The 21,084-nt window shown below is 48.3% G+C and overlaps 1 protein-coding gene across 2 annotated transcripts in view; it reads right to left on the reverse strand.

Annotated features, from left to right (window-relative positions):
- SIDT1 (SID1 transmembrane family member 1) overlaps window positions 1–21,084 on the reverse strand; it is a 40,024-nt gene that overhangs the window by 1,842 nt on the left and 17,098 nt on the right. For both annotated transcript variants that reach the window (XM_036396731.2, XM_054514063.1), the window contains 21 exons: window positions 20,248–20,349; window positions 19,426–19,509; window positions 19,202–19,295; window positions 17,925–17,996; window positions 17,484–17,577; window positions 16,315–16,358; window positions 12,416–12,487; window positions 10,560–10,708; window positions 9,895–9,968; window positions 9,319–9,385; window positions 8,610–8,683; window positions 7,915–8,038; window positions 6,798–6,915; window positions 6,277–6,413; window positions 4,546–4,654; window positions 4,217–4,231; window positions 3,400–3,476; window positions 2,236–2,282; window positions 1,353–1,458; window positions 939–1,049; window positions 55–168 (listed from right to left, as the gene is read on the reverse strand). In XM_036396731.2, the coding sequence (XP_036252624.2) occupies window positions 55–168; window positions 939–1,049; window positions 1,353–1,458; window positions 2,236–2,282; window positions 3,400–3,476; window positions 4,217–4,231; window positions 4,546–4,654; window positions 6,277–6,413; window positions 6,798–6,915; window positions 7,915–8,038; window positions 8,610–8,683; window positions 9,319–9,385; window positions 9,895–9,968; window positions 10,560–10,708; window positions 12,416–12,487; window positions 16,315–16,358; window positions 17,484–17,577; window positions 17,925–17,996; window positions 19,202–19,295; window positions 19,426–19,509; window positions 20,248–20,349 (1,884 nt within the window). The remainder of the gene's footprint in view (window positions 1–54; window positions 169–938; window positions 1,050–1,352; window positions 1,459–2,235; window positions 2,283–3,399; window positions 3,477–4,216; window positions 4,232–4,545; window positions 4,655–6,276; window positions 6,414–6,797; window positions 6,916–7,914; window positions 8,039–8,609; window positions 8,684–9,318; window positions 9,386–9,894; window positions 9,969–10,559; window positions 10,709–12,415; window positions 12,488–16,314; window positions 16,359–17,483; window positions 17,578–17,924; window positions 17,997–19,201; window positions 19,296–19,425; window positions 19,510–20,247; window positions 20,350–21,084) is intronic.

Below are 21,084 nucleotides of genomic sequence, written 5' to 3' on the forward strand. Positions count from 1 at the left end.
GTGAAAGGAGAGGGAGAGGCCATCCAGCAGAGTGGGAGGCTCAGCAGGACTCACCAGAAAGGAGAAGAACAAGGCAGCTGCGGAGAGGAAGTGCCAGACATCGTGGTCATCAAAGAATCCCAGCAGGATGCACGGCCGGTTCTTTTCCCGGGACTCTGCTGGAGTCTCCTAGGAGGGCAGGCAGGGGGTCAGGACCTGATATCCACCCCTACTGGGCCCTTGCTGGCCACATCAGACCCTGCAGGAATCACCCTGTCTTAACCCTGCAAGCAGGATCCAGGAAAAGTTGCTGTGCTGGCCAGAAATGTGGCACAGGCAGGCCAGAAACAACAGAATGTTATAACTGGACCTCAAAATGGGTCTGGGACCACAACCCACATGCAAGGGGAACCCTCTGGTCTCCACTTCTGAGGTCCTGCATAGCACAAGTTGCACAGCCTCCACCAGACCACCCTGTAACAAGCCCCTCATTTCCATGAAGATGGATATGACATCCTGTTAGAAGGCACCCAGTCAGGATTTAATGCCTCCCAGGCCACCAAGAGCCTAACAACCCCAGCAGGTTGACCTGGTTGACTCCAGGTGGCCATCTGCTCCAGGGATGTCTTCCATCCCTGGAGGATGGAAGGATTAGGATTTTCCCAGTTAGGATTTTCCTAGTTTTCCTTCCAGATCCCCAGCTCCTCCTTTGTCCCTAGGAAGGACCAGTCACCTCCAGATCACCTGGTTATAAACAGCCTCTACACAGCTACAGTCATGTTTGGCTCAGCACAGCCTCCCATGCTCCCTTCACAAGTCTGCTACATGAGTTGAACCCTTTCAGCTCCCCATGAGCAGCCCAAAACTCTTCTCCAGAGTCATTTTTGTGCAAAACAAGCACCAGGAAGGAAAGATGATGAGAAAAAGATGGACAGAAGAACAGTAAAAGGGAAATTTACCTCCCAGCTGCTGAGGGTCTGGAAGAAGAAGTAGAGGGCAGCTGCCCACACCACTGCTGTGGCCACGATGCAGAACATGGGGATGGGCAGGAGCCTCTCAGAGCTGCGGAGCTGCAGACAGGGACACACCCTGAGTTCTGTCCAGGGCACAGAGCCATGCACAGGGCTCACACACCAGCCTGTACTACCTGCATCTGGGAAGGGCTGTCCACCCCTCAAAGACACAGCCCAGCCACCCCTGAAATGGCTCCACAGCATCCCTCCCCAACACCCTGTCCCAGCCAGAGCCCCACAAAGGTCCCTCCACATCCCTCTGCAGCACCACAGGAACCCAAATTGCAGCCAGAAAAAAGGCCCATCCCTTCCCCTTTGGAGCCAGGAGCCCCAGGGACAGCTACAGCTGCTTCCCATTACCTTCATGATGATGTAGAAGGCCAGATAGAGCAGCAGGTTACAGATGAAGATTCCCAGTATGTAGGAGGCAAAGTCTCTGGGCCGATACACCAGCCCAAAGATAGCACTGAGGGAGAGGACAGAAGGGACATCAGGCAGCTTCCTTCACTGGGGGCAGGGTAGATCCCCAAAGTGACAGCCACACACTGCTCTACCCCCCCCCCCCCCCCATCAGGACTGCAGGACACAGCACCAGTGCCACAGCTTCCAAATTCCCTGGGGGAAATGCACTGTTTGCCTCTGCTCCCAGCCAAGGAAATTTAGCCACGGTCAGCTGCTGAAGCAACTGGAGACCCCAGAGGTCAGGCAAGGGCCCTGGATTGCTTCTAACCCATGGCCAAACACATCTCCCTCAGTAGGATCTGGCCCCAAACCTGTACATTTGGAAGAAAGCATGTCCCTGAGAAGCAGCTTCAGTGAAAAGCAAGAGCCTGGGGCAACGATTTTAGGTCTCATCTGAGAGATGATCCCTCCCATGCAGTTACTGCTCAGCCAGGCTCTGTGACTGTGTCTGCCAGGGTCTCCTGCACCTTGGCTGTGCCAGAGATCTCCCAGCTCTGTGGGAAGCACAACACAGCAGCACAGTCCCTGCACAAGCTCCCTGAAACACGAGCCATGAGACACCCCCAGCTGAAATGCTCAGGGGATGCTCCATGTAGCTCTAGTGCTGCACTGCATCCCATGGATCTGCCAACCACCCTCAGAGCAGCCTGCCTGCCCAAACATGTCAGGATTATTGCACAGACACTGCTGCATCTCCCCATCACTCCAGGCCACCATGTCCCAGTACCAAATCCTGCTGCCCACATGCACAAATACAAAGCACCAACACACCAGTACTTACAAGGACCAGTTCACCAGGTTCCCAACAATAAGCAGCACCATCCTGTCCTGGAGAAAAGACACCTGATGATCATATAAAGTGAAAAGAATATGCAAAAAGGCCTTTGCCTCAGAAATTCAGGAGAGCATTATGTGAGGATTTGGAGTTCAGTTCCTGCAAACACACATGCACCTGACTCTGTGGGAGCTTTTATCAGATGGAAACTGCTCTGACCCTCAAAAATTTTAAGAAAGTGTTGTAAGGAGACTAAACATCTAAAAAAGGACGAGCTCAGCACTTAAGGGATCAGCCTCAGGAGGTTCTGTGAATCCTTTGACTGCTTCTACTGTTTTTCTAGCTAGATTCCTTCCCTCCCACTGTTTTACAAAAGAATTACTGCAGAGAGCAAGGACATGCTTTAAAGAGGTGGCAGGGGAAGCTTTGGACAGCATCCTGCACATATTCAGGGAGCCTTTTTTTCCTTGCCATCTCACCATTAGCTGGGGAAGCACTGTAACAACAGCAGGCAGAAGGGTTATATCTGTGGGGCATGAGCACTTATGCTTGTAGCTGTTTCAGGCTGGCCAGGCTTACTTCATGCCTGAGTGGACCAGGTTTGCTTATTCAGAGATGGGAGAATAAATAAAAAATTAAGAAGGCTTATGGATAACAACTCCATGTGGCTTCAAGCCCTAATTAGCACTCTTTGCTAAGGGAGAAAGCAATCAGTGGGACACAAGGTAACAGCCACCTTTTCTTAACTTTTTGCTATCTGCCCTGAGGTGCTGCAGAAATGACAATTGCTTTTGCTTAAGCCACAGACCCAAAATAGCTGCAGCCTTCCCCAGAGAGGCTGCACTGCACAGAGCCTCCTACCCGTTCCTCTGAATGGATGATTCCTCTGGATGCTCCCAGAGAGCAAGTGCAAAGGCACATCCTGCCACACTTGTATCACCTTTGCTCTGATGTTTTATTCTCCAAGGCTGAGATCAGGGGAGGCCTGGAGGCTGGGGGTAAACCACTCCAGCAGAGACCAGAGACCTACACTTAACCAGGCATTTTGGGGGAAGGAGAACAAGGGGAGCAAGGACCATCACTTTTTCAAACAGCCCCCCCTCTTTCCTCTGCACATGGCCTAAAGAAGTGAGGAACTGCAGAGAGGTGCTGGGATGAGAAGTCACCTACCATGTACATTGGTCGGCTGCACTGCTGGATACAGTCCGTGTACAGCACCATCACTGCTCGCCGAAATATGCCCATGTCTGTCAAAGGAAAGGGTAGAAAGCCAGGACAGCAGACACACTGAGCTCTAAAATGCCTGTGAGGAAGAAGCTGACACCCACCAGCTGACAACAGAGAGCCCAAGGTGTCAGGAGATTCATGTCTTGCCCTTTGGAAGCAGTCTGTGCTGAGCAGGAGGGCATCCACCACAGGATGTATATGGGCAGTTGGCCAGAACAGCAGGTTACAACAAAAATAAATTTAAAATCCCCCTCTACACTAGCACTGCCCAGAAGTCACACAGGCCCTGCCTGTGCGTGTAAAGAGTCTGGCTTTGCAACCCCATCTCTGGAAGAGGTGTGTGTATGTCACACAGGGGGAAAAGGTCCTTCCATGGAATAAGCTGCCAAAGCAGGGAAACAGTAGAAACAAGTCCCACAGGCTTTAGAGGGTCCTAGAGGGGCAGAGCACACTCGAGACACTCCTACTCTCAAAATCATTGCAGAAGCTTCACTGCAGAGCCATCAGTGGCAGCGGGGATGGACAAACATGCATGAATACACACGCTCCTCTTTAGCCACAACACAGAGCTTGAAAAGGCTCCTGCACCAAGATCTGAGCTCTCCTGTGCTGGATCCCTGCCCTCCTGCCAAGGAACAGGACTGGCAGTGCAGCTGGCAAATTGCTTTCACTTCCCAAGAGCTGACCCCAGGTGGCACACGATCCTGCCTCCCCACACTCATCCATGCAGCTCAGCACAATCAAGGAAAGCTGTGGTTACCTGAGTCAGGGTCATCTGAGGCAGACAGGGGCAGAAGAAGAAGAAATAGGTTTAAGCAGAGCACAAGAGCCAGGCTCCCCAGCAGACCCTCTTCCCCCCATCCCAACACAGGGTGTACCACAGCACTAGGGAGAACTGCAGCTTCCTCAAAGCAAACAGCTCCTGCTCACTCCCACTGGGAATCAGGAGCACAAGGACTTCAGAGGCCAGGAAAGCATCAGCTGGATGAGAGGACAGGGTAGCCCAGAAGAGGGGCCACAGGACTGTGCTGCAGAGGCAGGTGAGGACAGGAGGCACCCGGGAGGAGATGGTTCAGTCACAGCACTCACCGATCTTGAAGCGACCCATGTAGTAGATCTGGGTGCTGAGAGCCAGTGAGCCCAAAATGTGGATCAGTGAGAAAATAAGCCAGAACCACATGTCATTTTTTCCAAACACCTGAAAGCAAAAACATTTTAAAAGTAAACTGAGCCCTCTCTCAGCAGGACAATCCTTTCCTGAGCTGTATCACCATGGGACATTAAACAACCTCACTGAACACAAAAAAACCCCCCTAATTCTTTCAACCAGAAAACAGATCTATAAATTCAAAATGAACTCCAGAGAAGCAAGATTAGCTCAGCATCCTAGAGAGGAGACCATTCTTTCTGAATGCCCCTTTAGACAAGACTGGATGGACAGCACTGGCCCAGGGAACAGAAATACAAGGCCAAGCAAGCTGTCTCTGCTGAGCTGGGCAGCAGCTCTCTGGCCAGGAGGTGGATTTTTACAAAAGCAGACAGGGAACCAACCCTTACTTTAACAACTGTACTAAAGTAGACAAAAAAGGACAGAACTGCTCTGCAGGCAATTGCTCCTACGGTGCATTTTCATTTTATTTAAGGACTGGAAGTAACCTGCAAGCACAGGTTAATGCTACATTAAAATCCTAATTTTTCATTCATACAATAAGGAGACCAGAAACTCTGATCTGCCATCAAGCTGTGACCACTTCCCTACCCTGGGGCAAAGCATTCTCCTGAAATTTTCACTCTGTGTGGGCAGAGATAAAAACCCACACACCAAAAAGCAAGCAGAAAAGCCACCTGTCCATGAATGGAACAAGGGAGACATGCTGATTTCAAGCTCCACTGAACAGCTTCAAAGCATCCCACAAAAGATAGAGCAATCCATAATAAAGTCTCAGTGTTTTGAACCTTGTCAAGATCTACCACACCTATCAAGAGATTCCTGGGAAGTCCCAAGGTCACCAGCTCCTCCTGCATGCCTTATCCCACAGACAGTCATGTAAACAGAGACCTCTGCATTATTTGGTAGTGAGGAGCTAACAGCCCACTGGGATCTAGCTGCTAGTTCAGAGCAAGAATTCCATGGATTTTGCCTGGTTACTGATAAATGAAAATGAGTCCGTCAAAAGAAGAGAAGCAGAGACTTCCAAGGAAAAGCACAGCTTGAGGATCCTGGTGAGCCCAGCTCAGTACTTGCAATGCTACAGGCAAAGCAGCAAAGAGGAAAAGTCTTGTAGCTTCTGCTCCAGTGCCCTTCCATAGGCAGGTACTCCAGGAATTTGCCTGAGAGCCTCCATATATCATCCTAACCCTTCTCCTCTCCAGAGATAGGAAAATCAACTGCAGGAGCTGTGACAAACAACATGGAGTATTCCAAAGAGAGAAATAGGCACAAGCAATTAGGTATAAGATACCTGTCTTGAAGCCCAGCCAGCCTCACCCCTCTTTCCTCAAATGTGAATCATGCCCCAGGAAGACCATCTATGCACTTGGACATGAATATCTGAATTTCTCCTCTTGAGAAGGATGGCATGTGGTGGGCAAAGTCCAAAACAAGAGCCCACCTAGAGGAAACTGTTCTGCTCTTCCTGCCTGAAATCTCAGGGGAAGGAAGGAGGAAAGCCCAGCAGAACTGAGAATTCAAACGCTGACAGCTCCTTAACACACTCTCATTCTACTCTGCTGCTTTCCCCAGTCATTTTCACACCTCAGCTATGTTCCCAGCCATGCCACCTCCTTCCAGAGAAGCAGTGGAGTAAGAGGGAGCCCTACCACTCCAAGGACAGCCAGGGAGATCACCACAGCAAACGAGGCGTAGGCGGAGTAGGCGCTGGCATTGATGTCTGGGTGCCGGGTCTGGTAGAGCTTGAGCATGCACAGCCCTGCAATCATGTACATGAAGGAGGTGTCTGTGGAGGGACACAACAGAAACAGTGTGAACACCTACTGCCAGTGGCCCCAGAAAGCTGCTCCTCCAAGGGTACACAAAGCATCAGGGATCTGTGCCTGCCAGCCTTGGGTTTGGCCCTGCTGCTGCACTACACTGTACAGCACTTTGTGCTCTGCCACCTTGCAGCAGCACACCTTCCGTGCTCTGGGGCAACAAGAACTAAAGGGGATCAGAAAATAAGTGCCCACAGGGCATCACAACCTCCTGACTGAGCTTTGAAACAGGCAGGCTCCAGGGAGACTTGCAAGGGTAGAGAGAGATGGGAAATGTCAGCAACTCAGCAAGAGACAGAACATGGCAAATCCTAGCTCCAGCTCAAAAGGAGAAAGGAAACTCAGCTTACCAAACTGGAAATTGGAGTAATTAGGGCAGACGTGGTAACAGGCACTGAGCACCCCTTCCATCATCAGAGCAATGCCCATAGCATAGAAGAGACCAAAATGCTTTGGGATCCCATAGTCCTGGAAGAGAGCAGAGCTGTATAGTGAGTCCCCTCAGTGTCCTGATCACAGGCAAGCTTCCATTCCCCATCACTTCATCCCTCCTAACTCCTACACAAGTCCTCCAGTCACCAGTGCAGCACAGAGTCCTGGGTGCAACCACAGGCTCTGGATTTAGATACATGGCATAGCCAGGTGAATCCACAGGCAGCAAACCTAAGCTAATCACCCTGGAAGTTCTGATCTGAAGACCTTGGTGTCTTGGTACTGACATCATGAAAATCTCTGTCCTGTACCTCATGCCATGCTACATCCTGTCCAAAACAGAGAAGACTGACCAGAATTGCTCTTGTGGTCAGTAGGGTCTTAGAAGCTCTTGAGCAGTGCCCATCAGCCAATGTGAGAAGGCATTTCCATCACAATTTGGCCACGATTTCACCTGAAAACCACAAGCAGCAGACCCTTAGAACTCCTATTGCCTTTACTTGATACCAAGCCCACGAGAACAGAGCTGTTTGTCTCCAGAAACCATTAGCACCTCTGCCCACAGGGCTGCAGATATCTCCATTCTCTCCCATGAGAGATTACAGAAGCTCTGGCTACAAGAATCTCTGCTTCAGAGACTGAGGCAGCCAAATTCCTCTGAGTTATCACAAGCAGCTCTTATGTAAGACAAATCAAACTTCACTGTAAAGAGAAGCATCTTGGGACACTCCTGCCGTCCCAGTTCCTCCACAGCAAGTGCTGCAGGAAAATCCAGAGCCATGGGAATTCTTCCTCTTCACAGGCCCAGGCTGGGTCACCACCACAACAGTATGGACATACTGTAAGCAGTAAAGCACTGGGGTGTGCAGGAACACAAGAATCCCACCTAGACACTTCTGCACAGGAGGGAAAAAGGAGGAGGATTCAACACTCCAGTGAGGAAGACAAGTGGAAACCCATTGTGTATCACTCTGGTTTTTGAGTTCACTCCATGTTCCCTGCCTCCACTCAGCCCCAGGCAGTCATGCCTCCTACCAGGGTGTAGATATCCTTCATCTCCATGGCCCGGCGGTGGAGGATGTCCCTGCGCAACACAATGAGGAGGAAGAGAAAGCCCAGCATCATGTGGCCCACGTTGCTGAGGATGTTGTTGAAGGCACTGCAGGAAAGAAGAAGGTTTAAGACAAAGGCAGCACAGCAGCAGGAAGCTGAACCCTGGGTTGTGATAAGCTGAATCCATTTTGCTCCCCGCTCCACCACCTTCCACCTCAGCAGCTGCCAAACTGCAATCTTAACACTCTAGATGAGAATTCTAATTTGAATAGTTCACCTGGCCCAGTTCATTTAACACTTCTGAGAGATTCCCAACTCTGGGCTTTCTTTGCACGCACACATTAATTTAGAGAAACGCTACACTGGAAGGACTGATCTGAACTTCTTTGCAGAGCTGCTGCTCCTTGAATAAAAGTGTCCAACAGAGCACAGGAGCACCTCATTGCTGTGCCAAGGATTTGTAAGGGGCACCCAGGTGCCACAAGTTCTAGGGTGAGTGTGTCTCACTGCAACAGAGCAGCACTGCTGAGCAAAACACAAAGATCAGAGTCCTAAACTCCCAGTGGTCTTATCAACATTGCTACTGTGAGCCTGGCAAGCATAAAATCCTGACCTGGGCACAGCACAAACACTCAGGAGGCATGAGACAAGTATGCAGTGAGGAAAGGCTCACTCACCTCAGCACCCCAAGGGGATGAGCACACAGGAAGTTGTAATAGCAGATGTCCTGATTGCCAGTCACATTCACCACCTGGACAGAGAGCAGGTGGGAGGCCTGCCATTAGCAAATCCTCCCTGCTCTGGGGGGTTCGCCCCATGCAAACAGGGCACAAACACAAGGTGTACCAGGACACAGCCTAGCTCTAGAGCCAGCACAGGGAGTACTGACATGTGCAAGCAAAGCTTTTAGGGTGGGACAAGATGTTGTCAAGGGCTACAAATCTGTTAACAGTCTTCAGAGGAAACATTGTGTGCTCTCAACCCCCCACTAACAGACCTGCTTGCAGATATCTGCATAACAGCAGGATAGCAAAGGTTGGGAGAAGGCAGGAGAAATCACAGCAAACACTACTTGCTTTCAGCTGTCCCTTAGAGATAACATCAAATTCCTCCTGTCTCTAAAATGAAACAGGACCCAAATGAGACATCAGTTGATCAGGAAAACAGCAGCACTCCCACTTCCCAAGCAGAAATAGCAGAATGCAAGCCCAATGAGCCAAGCTCACTGTAACAACACAGTGCAGCAGGAGCAGCTAAGGTAAACTGCTCCTCACACAGAGCAGAACTCCTGGGTGATCCCAGTTCCACTGTGACTCGTCCCCCTTGCCCAACACAACCACAGGGCAAGTTTAAAGCAAGAGGGGGCAGCCATGGGGCCAAACGCACCGTCTGGTAGGTGATGACCAGCTGGATGACCGGCAGGGCGTAGAACACCGCGATGGTGATGATGTTCCTGCAGAGGGGAGACAGCAGCAGCACTTACACACACACCAAAACCAGGGGGGCACACCCAGAAGAAAGCCCCAGAGTGCTCATGGAGGAATGTGCACACCTCACTGCTCTGGGGTTATGATCTCATTGTGAGCCCCTGAAGCAGAGGAGCACACAAGAGGAAAACCAGAGGCAAATGCTAAGGGCACAGGAAAAACCAGGATGCTGGCCACAAGCTCATGTGTCTGAGTGCCAGTTTCTCCCCATTCCCATTAGGTTTCAGTGCACTGGTTGTTACCATGCTTAAAAGTAAATGATGCAAAACAGAATCCACTTCCAGGATCATGTGTGCACTGGTCCACAAATGTCCTTACTTGAGGTATGTGGGATCTGCAGTTACTGATTGGAACAGGGTCAGAATGGGCAACAGGGTAGTTCAGAAGTGGTTCAGAAGAAAGGCATGCGGACAGACTCCACAACCAGAGACTCTGGGTCCAGAGTTTGGGTCTTACCAGTTTGCCTTCTCCTTACCAGAAATAGATTTTGTATTTTTTGCTGACAATTCTTCGGTCTTTCCTGGACAAATCTGAGAGATAGAGGAACACCTAAAACATTATCAGGTGGGGAAAGAGGGAAGAAAACACAAAAGAACCAATGTAGATTACAGATGACAGTAGGAGATCTTGACATATTTGCAGCTTGGTGATATTTGAACTGGTTTTACACAGTGAACTCACTGTGTCCCTTGATTCTATGGGGGTGAGTTCTGCAAAATCCTCTGACCTCCAGGGATGGCTGAAACCACACAGAGCAGTGCAGGATGACAAAGGGAGGAGTTTGAGAGCTGCTGTCTTAAAGCCCCTCCGTACATCCACTGTCGTCACCTTGTACTAAATAGCCACCTACTGTTGCAGATTATTTTCTCCCTATCTTCCTATCTCCTTGAACTTCTCTGGGTATTTTCCTCCTTTCTCGATAGTCCCCAATACATTTTGATTTTCCATATTAAAGCACTCACTTAACCAGCGCTCTTATCACAGTGAGAAAACTTCCAGTGACTGAAAAAAGACTAAGAAGCACACTCAGCTGTATTGGATGAAATCCACTGTGAAAGAGAAGAGGACTTTTGAGATTTCACTGACGTGACCAGTCCTGGTCATGGCCCAGAGGTGCCCACGGGTGAGCACCAGCCGTACCTTAGTGCGGATGATGTTCTTGTCACTCTCAATCTCTGGCATGGTGTCGAAGTCGCTCTCCTCCTCCACGGAGCTGTCAGTGTCCGAGCCGGCCGGGGCCCTGCGCTCCAGGGAGGACAGCTGCCGGGCACCACTGGAGCTGGACTCATCTGGGCCACAGCAGGGAGAAGGAGACACACAGGGTAAGGGCTAAATCCCTCTGTGCACAGCAAGAATCCAGCTGTCCCAGGTGCTTGGATGCTTTGACAAGTTGATAGGGTCAGTTCAGGGAAAAAATTTTTCCATGATTGTCACAGACATATTTTATGAAAAATCCTTTCCTTAGGATTTTTTCTCCTGAGAAGCTGAGAGGCCTCAGGAACAAAATGTAAACAATGGTTATCTGCTGCTGTGGAATGCAACAGGTGCATCTGTGATTGGTCTCATGTGGTTGTTTTTAATTAATGGCCAATCACAGTCCAGCTGTCTCAGACTGTCAGAGAGTCACAAGATTTTATTATCATTCCATTCCTTTCCTTTCCTTGCAAGCCTTCTGATGAAATCCTTTCTTCTATTCTTTTTATATAGTTTTAATATATCGTTTTCTTTTATTATAATATGTATCATAAAATACTAAATCAGCCTTCTGAAACATGGAGTCAGATTCTTGTCTCTTCCCTCGTCCTGGGACCCCTGTGAACCCCACTACATTTGGTGACCCCAAGTGAAGAAAAATTCCACATTGGGTGAACCCCGAGTGAGGAACATTGCCACACATGATCCCAAACCTTCCAGAAGTTTTAGGTGCTCAGCTAAGAGCAGTTTGAAGGACCATTATCTTCCCCTCTCTGCAGCATTTTAGTTTTTACTCGACTTTTATTCTATTACTTTTCATCTCTTAACATTTTCTACTCTCTACTAGCCCAGGCTCTGAAATCTGGAATTCTGAGACAAGATAAATACCTCTAGAAAAAGAAGCAGACTGTTAGGGGTCAAAACCACACTCAGTTAACCTTCAGATTTTATGTAAGCTTTATATACATCTAAGCTTTTCTAAAAACACTGTAGAACAAAAGACAAAGAAGAAAGTCGATTTTTCAAAGCAAGCGGAGTACCAGCTTTATTCCCATTGCATCCCTGGTACTGGGTGACATACAGGTTAGCAGGACCTGCCTGCACTTCCCACAGGCTGGGCAACTCCCAGCTCCTTGCCCACATGGACATGGGCAGAACACAGGATTTTGCCTCACTTCCCAAATGCTTTTAGAAGATTTCTTTGGAAAAAGAGGAAGGAGGGGTAAAGTCATTAAGCCCTCAGGAAGGTTTTTTCTCCTCTGCCTCCAGGGCATGATTCACCTATTGGTAGTATGACATTATTTCTTCCCTAGTGAAACCCCTGGGGGCAAGAAACTCTGCTTGTGTCCTGCTTTATGGCACACAACCCTTCAGCCTCCCAGGGACAAGCATGCTTTGGTTTAAACGCAGGCTGTGAGCTAGTAACAGGCTCCTAGAAGCTTGCTTGAGAGGGACCATTTCCAGTCACTAGTAAATGTCCTGTCTGAAGCAGCATTGTCACCCACAGCTCGCAGGTGACTGTAGCTTTGTCTAAGACACATTTCCAATGACAGTCTCTTAGGGCACCTCTTTCAGATTTCCCACTTTTATTATGTAGATGCTTTTCCCTAAAGTGCAACCTGAACCTCACTCACTGCAATTTGGTTGTTTGGGTTTTGTTTTGCTTTGTTTTTTAATAGTTGCAAGACGCTCCTAAAGTAGCTTGCAGCTTTATTCTCCTCTGGTGTTAAATCACCCTAAAAGTGCCTTCCTCCACCCCAGGGAGAAGCCTCCCTGTGCCCCAATTCTGGAATATACTGTACCAATAGCACCGTAGCTGCTTCCCTCAGGAGTGCTGGCTGAGATGGGGTGTGAAGAAGTCATCATCCCAGATCCTGCAATGAAACAGACCCAGGAGGGACAGTTAGTTTCATGTCAGTGCTTCTAAACATCTCTGAGGTGAACACAAACAGCCTGAAGAGCTGGAGGGGCTTGGGAAAAGGAACATTTCTCTAAACAGATGGCAGTCTCCATCTAGAGCATACTGTGCAAAAGGGAAACCCTCGTTCTGCAGTGTGAAGGAAACCCATTTCCTTCAGCCTCCCCACACAGGGTGCCAGTGAGACTGGCAGCAGGAGCCCCCTCCAGCGCCCTGTACAGATCACACACTGTGGGGCTGCAAGACTTGGTAAATTTTAGAGCAAGTCTCATGATGTTCTTAACAGCCTTCTGAATTTCTAATTCTTCTCTTTCCCCATCTCATGCAACTCTTCAAATCTCTTCAAATCCTGCTGCCTTCAGCTATCTCTGGAAGGGTCACAGACTTTTGCAGGACAGCTGCTACATAATTTTAACCTATCAAGGAGAAACAAAAAAATGCTTTATGCAAAAAGTGGTAATGATTTTGTGCTGATGACAAGAAAGGAAAGCCTTTGAGGGCTAGGAACATCCTGCCTCCTGCCCACATATATGAAGCAAGGAGGAGTGCTCTCCTGCCTCCACATTCCCTCTTTTTGCTCCCAATGGTGGAGCTCAGCAGCTAACCTACATGGCAGGAAACAAAGCCAGCTGAATCCCTTCACTGAGAGGTTAGTCACAAAAGGGAGGGAAGCAAGGGCAGCAGGAACAGGACCATGTTTTCCAGTAGTGACAAACGGTGAGACAGGTTAAGAAGTTGCTTTAAAGCTTCATGCCTGCAACAATCTCATGTGGGCAGTCAGTGGCAAAGCAATGCAGAACATGGCACAGTATTTAAAGCCTTACTGCAGCCTGGCAATGGCCTGGCTTCCCAAGCTGCAGCTCTGGCTTCCCAGTACCTGACTGGTCTCAAAGTGACAGGCACAGAGTGCTCTTTCCAACTGGAAATTCTGGGCATTTCTGTAACACCTTGCATAGCTTTTTATACCATTTTCATCAGCCACAAACGTAGAGAGATCTAAAATTTGTCCCTGACTGACCCCAAGTCAGAGAAGCACCCATCCAGCAATGATATTTGACATTTCAATTTACAATTACTGCTTTTGTTTTTGCATGTCTGCTGTGCTTGTTGGGCTGGGGGCTAAGACTTGGTCTCAAATTTTGGCTCCTTTAGGCTCCTGCCCCACCCCTCTATCAGAGAAAACAAACAGCTCAGAGGAGTGTCAGAACGGAACATGGCATGGACTGAGCACCAGAGGGAGGGCTCTGGCACACTGCAGCCCCAGGTGACAGCCCTTGAGCCCTGAGCTGAGATTGGCAGGATGTTGTTGTAGGTTGAGGCATGAGCAAGATGCAGCTTCTACTCAACACCTCCAATCCAATCTCCCTCTCTCATGGAAGCTTTTCCTGTTGCTTTAAAAGTCATTTGGAAATCCAGATCACTGGGAAGAGGGCAAAAGCATTTCCTTATGTTCACATCAGCAAGGTACAAGCACAATTCCTAGGCCTGTCTGTCCTGTTCCACGAGGATACTCCCTCCTAATTTTAGACCAGGCTTTATTCTCTCAAGTGACCTTTATTCTCCCAAGTACCAAAGATTTCAATCTGGACAAAGCAGGCAAGCCAAGGAGAAAAAGCACTCTGCCCTGACTCTAACAGCTACTTTGGACCCAGCTCACCCACTAATTTCCATCCCACTTGCCACTGTGAGAGTGAGTCAGCAAAGTAAATCTACCACACCAGGCGTGGCTCCTCCAGCTATTGCCTCCACCAAACAGTGAGGATGCGGAAGGGAAGGTGTGCCATGGGATTAAAAAAAAAAAAAAGTGAACCACACAGGCCAGATTTAAGATGGATAACAAGAGCAAGGAGGCACATGGAGTGGCAGGACATTCCAAGACCAATGGCAAAGACACATTGCTGAGCACTTCCATCCAGCTCCTTGGTAATGAAGAAGGCAAGATCCAGGAGTACTTGGGAAGGAAAGAAATTCCAAAGGGTGGGAAGGGGAGGAAAAAAACCAAACAGAGAAAGCCAGTGTGTTCACTGATCTGGAAGACAGGGAAGCTGCTAATTACCATTTTATAAGCATCAGTCAGACACACCCTGAAGAGACAATAGATGAAGAAACAGCGTGTGGGTAGGACATGATTCCTCCCCAGAGGAAAGGACATGGCTGCACATTCAGTGCCAGGTATGTGAAAGTGGCAATGCATTACAAGGGAGAGGACAGGTCACAGAAGCAGCAGGTGCCTCTGGGAGGAAAGCTGTAAACTATGAAGGAACTGTGCTCCTCTCTCCCTCCACAGAGCTGCTGTTCAGCAGTCCTCCCTGCTCAGCAACCCAGTTCTCTACTCTCCAGGTCCATACCAAGTCCAGCATCTGCGCCCTGCAGCTTTTTGGGAACTTTCCAAACACCAGAATTTAACCTCCACCTCTCAGCAGGGCAGTTTAGAAGGCAGTTTCTAAGTTGGCTTCAGCACATTAAGCCCCAGCTGCAGCATCAGCAGCACTCCCTGGGACTTCCAGTCTCACCTGGCTGAGACTGTGCCTCCTTGTCTTAGACAGTGATTCCTTGTCAGCACCCTGGAGCTCTCCCACAGCCTTGGACAGGTCTCTTCAGCTTACTCCAGCTTCCCAATACACAGGCCTTTCCCATTGCTCCAGTGCCCTAAGACCTGCTCTTGTTCTACAGCAGGATCCATCCCAAATGATATAAAATGAGATTATATTTACGGACACTTTTACAGCTCCCTGTACATGCTGTGAAAAAAACCCCTTTCACATGTATTCCAAATACAGGGGTACACGTGGATCTTTTAGTGGCTGACAAAACAAGTCTAAGAATTCCAATGTCCCCAGGCCCTCAGCAGAAATATTAAGCCAATTAATGCCAGTCAGAGTGAAATTCCACTGCTGATCCTTTAAACACAGCTCAGTTATGCTGCCATGCTTATCTGATGGGATGCAGCAGACCAGAGAGACTGAAAATGCTCACATCAAAAAAGGAATAACATCAAGGACCTCTCAATGCTGCCAAGACTATGTCCTCCCTTCCTCCAGGAGAGAGGTACAAATGACCTCAGCACCAATGCTTTGAACTACTTTGCAGGCACTAAATATTTAATCAAAATGAAAAGACTCCCATGCCTCACCAGAAAGCAAGAACTCCCAGTGCCCCCCATCCACATGACAAAAACCTCCATCTTTCACTGGCAGCTTCTTAGATGCAGCCCTGTTTTTATAAGGCAGAAGGCTGCAGCTTGTGGAAATGTGGGTGCAGCACAAAGTAAACTGAATCCAATGCCAGCACAAATATCATAAACACCACTACCTAACTCTGTTAGTCATTCATTCAGCTGGCTGTCTGCAACGTCCAGTGAAAAACTGGAATTTAACATTTGTGAATTTAACATTTAAATTCAATTAAAAGACCCCATGCTTAAACCCGGCAGAGGAATTCTTAAAGCATAAGAGCCAACATACTCAAAAGTGCCTTGTTTAAAAATCAGCAGACCTGGCATAAGGAACATCAGCCTGTAGCCAGGTCCAGGCAAGGCTTAGCCTTCCTCCACCCCTTTAAAGGCAGCTCCTAGGGGCAGGAGTCAGGACCAGGTTCAGGGCAGCTGGTTTCAAAGGACTCTCTTGTGAGGGCAGAGAGGAAGCTCTAACATCTTTCCTCAGCACCAGAGACTGTGTGAGCTACCAGGGAAGACAGCTCCAGGACAGAAGGTACTGGACTGACAGCCTGTCCTCTGCCTGTGGTGCTCACTCAAGCTGTCACACGGCAGGGAAGAGACCTTACCATGCTCAGGGCTCAATCTCCCAGCTGAAGCCTTCCTCTGAACCCTGCAAAGCAACAGACAGCACTCATGAGACAGCCAACAAATCTCAGCACCTGACACCCATGGCAGGATTATCTAGGACACCAACAGGTAAATATGGCACAAGTTCTAAAAAAACAAATAAAACCAACAAAAATAAGCACAAAAGAAACAAACACACTCAACAACAAAAAAGAAAAATACTGCTTGGACTAGACACAACTCAGCCATGACTGCTTGCTGTTTGTCTCTCTAACTTCCAAAGCAACAGAGGGCTTTTAATCCCCTCAGCTATCCACCTGAGGCAGGACAACCATTTCCATTACTTATCCCATCCTACACTGCTCAATATGTTGGGAGAGACCCTCACACCATCTTTCCAAACCCATCTTTCCTGCTCAGGGGAACAAACATGTATGAATCTCCTGAAGTGGCAGCAGGATTTAGAGGCACTCACTAGCACAATGCTTAAGAAGCCCATATCACCCCTGTCAATGCAGATGTCAAGCAGAAAGAAGATAGTAAAAAACCAACCAACCAAACAAAAAAAACAACAAAAAAAACCCTACCAACATATTACCACAAGACAGAAAAATATCAGCAGGTAAGAGCACATACTTAAGGAATTTAATTGAATTGTTCCAATGAAATGTATTTTCATTGATGTGTCTTGAAGTTAAGCCATGCCCATGCACACATTCTTCTCAACACAAGCCCAGACACCAAAGTTTGGGGCAGGGGAGGCAAGTAAGGAAGGAAACCAGCATTCTTGGGACTCCAAGGCCCAATTTGTGTCACTGCCACTGATTGCAGTTCTCAGTCCAGCATGCTCTCACACTCCATATCCCAGACTGGTCCCTTCACAATTCCCACCTGCTGCCCAGTGTCCTTACATAAGAAAACACAGGGCTGGGGCACTACAAGACTGGGAGGGCAGACCCTTAGATTTTCATCCTTCCCATGGTCCCCATAGCAGAGGAAGAAGTATTTTCTGGCTGATGATCAGCAGGAGCCCACTGAGCAGTCATGGACTTCTTCAGCTGCTCTGCTTAGATGCTTGTCACCCCACTCATCCCAAATTTTCCGTAGGGTGTGGTGTCCCTGATGAAAAGAAACAGAAAGGCTGTTCTTTTATAACCCCTTGACTCACCTAATGTAGTGCACAAAAGCAACAACCACTGAGCCCAGGTAAAAGGAGAGGAAACTCAGGAAACTGAAGAACATGGCCTGGACATAAACAGACTCTGAGGAAAGAGAAGGGATCAGTCAGCTCACAGAGCAGGAACAGCAACTCTCAGGGTCAGCACTCTTCCCAATACCACCTTGTTAAAATGCCCAGCCCCAAACAGCCCTTCCAAACCCATTTGCTTTCTTCAAAAGGAATTGACAGAACCTGTTCAGCACGATCTCCCCCCCTTTCTTCACCCCCAGTGCTAGCTGGTGTGGCACACAGCCCTTCCTCAAAGGGAGCAGGCTCCAGGTGGCTCTGACTCCTTTGCTGGGGCTGTCTGCACCATTCCTTCAGAGGCTGCTGGCCCAGTCACACCCCTGTATTCAGAAGTGCCAAGTTGCCCTGCCCAAAGACACTGACTTTTAATGGAGGGCAGAATTGTCACTTGAAGGTTCTTTGTCCGCTGCAGGTTCCAGGTACGGTTGACATTCCCTGTGAGATGCACAGTGTACAGAAAATATAAAAACAATCAACATTAATGATTTCTGGCATTGATCTTGGTTCTCTGAACTTGCAAAAACAACAGGGTCTGGCTTTTCACTAAAATGTGTGGGTGGTTTTGCTTTAAAATGTTCTCTGATCTATCAATATACAGCCTTTCCCAAATGTTTCCCCCTTCCTCCCTGTTCACAAACTTTTTTTCAGACTAGAAATCCCTGCTTGAGCCTTCCATATATTGCTTAATTCTGCATCCTGAATCCCAAAGGCATCTCATCTCCTATTCATTTAATCCCCAAAGGAGAGGTTCTCTCATTACAGGTAGTGGGAGTCCATTTTTGCCTTTGGCTAAGTCCCTGTGAGTAAAACATTTTTGTGCAGGATGCCTCTCCAGAAACTCACTCTGTTTTTGTAGGGCTTAGCACACCGGGCCAGTACAGCCCTGCCGACAGCATTAGGATGTGAGAATGACACTCCAAAGGGCACAGGGTTTTTTTGTGGAAAATTGGGGCAGAAAGGTGGCAGGGGAGTAGTAAAAAGCTGTTGAGGGAGATCAATATATCTGTTGGTTGCAGTCTTGCTTCTTCTACAGGGAGGAAGCTTTGAGGCTTTGAGAACAGGAATTTTCCCACTCCAGTTACATCCACTGCATGAGTGGTGGAGACTTTGCTTTTACCACTGCCCAGCAAGTGAACACACTGTCTTCTGGCTGGAAAAGACACTAGAACAAGTCTTTCGTAAAATTATTCTCTCAGAATTACCGATTTTTCCTGTTCCCCCAAGTTCAGAGCTGTCACAGATTCCAAGACAGCAGTTGGAGAAGATGCTCTCTGCAGGAACTGAGACTCCATGCAGCCAGGAGGATAATACAGCAGCAGGGAGCAGAGGTGAGAACCAAACCAAAGGCTGAAAGCAGTGTTGCCTGGATGACTCCAGTGTCTCCCAAGGCCCCAGTGGTGCTGCTGAAAAGCACCTAACCCCAGCATGCCAGGCACTGTACTAGCCAGCCACCTCCTGCCACATCGAGGCTTTCAACCTGCCCAACAACATCAAATTGATACTTCACTCTTCCTCACAACTACCTGGGTAAGACAGACCTACATAATCACCCAGTGGCATCCTACAGGAAGGTCCCAAAAGACACCCACTGCTCAATCACTCAGATGCAGCAATCAAATCCACCTCCCAGAACAACTCACCATGAATTGAAGAAGGCACAGAACCCCCACAGGCATAATCCTCTGGCTTGATGACAAACACAACGAAGAACTGCTCACCTGGGAAATCTTTTCTCTGCACAGAAGGATGGAAGAAGACAGAAAATCCATAAGACACAAAGCCTCTCCACTCCAACAGGCCAGAGATCAGGTTTTAATTGCTACACAGGCAGCAAAAAACACTGGGATACAAATCAACATCTCACCTGCACAGTTATGGCTGCCTGCTTTGTCATAGACTGATAAACTCCATTGAATTCCACATTATGGTCCAGGTCGTACACTGGGCACTAAAACAGACAACTAAGGGTTAAACCAGGGACAACATCCAAACTACTTTCAAAGGAAGCCAGCTGGAAAACACAGCAGAGAACAGCAAAAAAAGGCCCCAGTTGGGGTATCCAAGGGAATAGAACCTCTTGCATCTCTCTCTGCTCCCATACTGCAGCTCCCTGCACTATTCAGGGAGGTGGGAAAAGAGAATAAGTATGGGGCTATTTCCCAGCTACAAGCAACAGCCAACCTCCATGACAGGGAACACCCCAGGAAAGGGGATGAAATATACAGAAAGGAGCAAAACTCAAGGAAGAAAGATATCGTGTGTCTGAAAATCAGAAGTTGCCCAAGCTGCCTTGAGCCAGGGGAGAGTCAAGGGAACAGCACTGTTCCCTCCCTGAGCCACCAACATTCCACCCAACACCCTCCATGGAGAGACAGACCCATATCTCAGGGAACCTCACAAGGGAGACATAAAGTCCCTCTCTGGAATGTGTTCCCTATGGATAGGCTAGAAAGGAACAGCTTGTTCACCGTTTTACAACAAAAGTCTCTGTATGAGCTACTTGAACTCAGCATCCCTGTCTTGGCCTCCTTCCCACAGAATTTTCATTCCTCTTTCAGGGGCTCTCTTCACCACCACCACCAGGGCAAAGCCCTGCCTTGGGCTTTTCCCTCTGCAGGGCCCAGACCCCTCAGAGCTGGACACAGCTCCAGCAGGCAGCTCCTTACCCTTCTCTGCTCAGACTTACCACAATATCCTGCACAGAGACAACTGAGCATGGGTAGGCTGCATCAGACACCACATTAATAATGACTGAATCGACATCCGGAGGAAATTTGTACAGAAAGTACTGTAGAGAAAGCAGAGTACAAGAGACATGATCCAGAAATCACCCTTGGCAGTATCTTCAACACCTTCCTTAGCTACCTCAACAGCCCTAGATGGCTTTGGGGTTGGATGTGGATGGCTTTCATAAAAAATCAGATTTCAAATATTAGGACCTTATGCTACAGAAGGGCAGATTAAATATACACAGGCAACTGTCCCCCTTGCACAGTTTGCTATTAGACACAAACATCTTCAATGTGCAAAATACAGCATTGATCCCTTCACCTTTTCCCACCTGATGAAGCTACAGTGACTTCGTTTTACACCCCATTCCATTTTACCTTGATATGAGCAATTTCCAGATGTTTCCATACTGCTGGCTGTACTTTTATACATGGAAAACATCGTGGAGCTTTCTCAAATGGGCTGCCTCAAAGACAGACCATGAACAGTATTAGGTCAAATGGCTGAAACTCTGTCAAGAGTTTCATAAATAAAATATTGATATTAGTTGAGGGATTTGGGGTTGTTTGTTTGCTTTGATGGCAAAGCATAATGAGGGTTTCTCTTTGCACTTTAGCTTTGAAAATAATGCAGCTGTAACTCTAAAAAAATTCTTGAGACACTAATATCTGGCAATTTTCCTACTTTTCCGGGGAGAGGGGGTGGGAAAGGAATGGCATCTCCTTCATTGAGCAGGCCCACAGGACAGTTTGTGGGGTTAGGAAAAAGCTGTTTTTCCAGATCTGGGCAAAAG

Source organism: Molothrus ater, chromosome 2, assembly GCF_012460135.2.
Source record: "Molothrus ater isolate BHLD 08-10-18 breed brown headed cowbird chromosome 2, BPBGC_Mater_1.1, whole genome shotgun sequence".
Lineage (NCBI taxonomy): Eukaryota > Metazoa > Chordata > Aves > Passeriformes > Icteridae > Molothrus > Molothrus ater.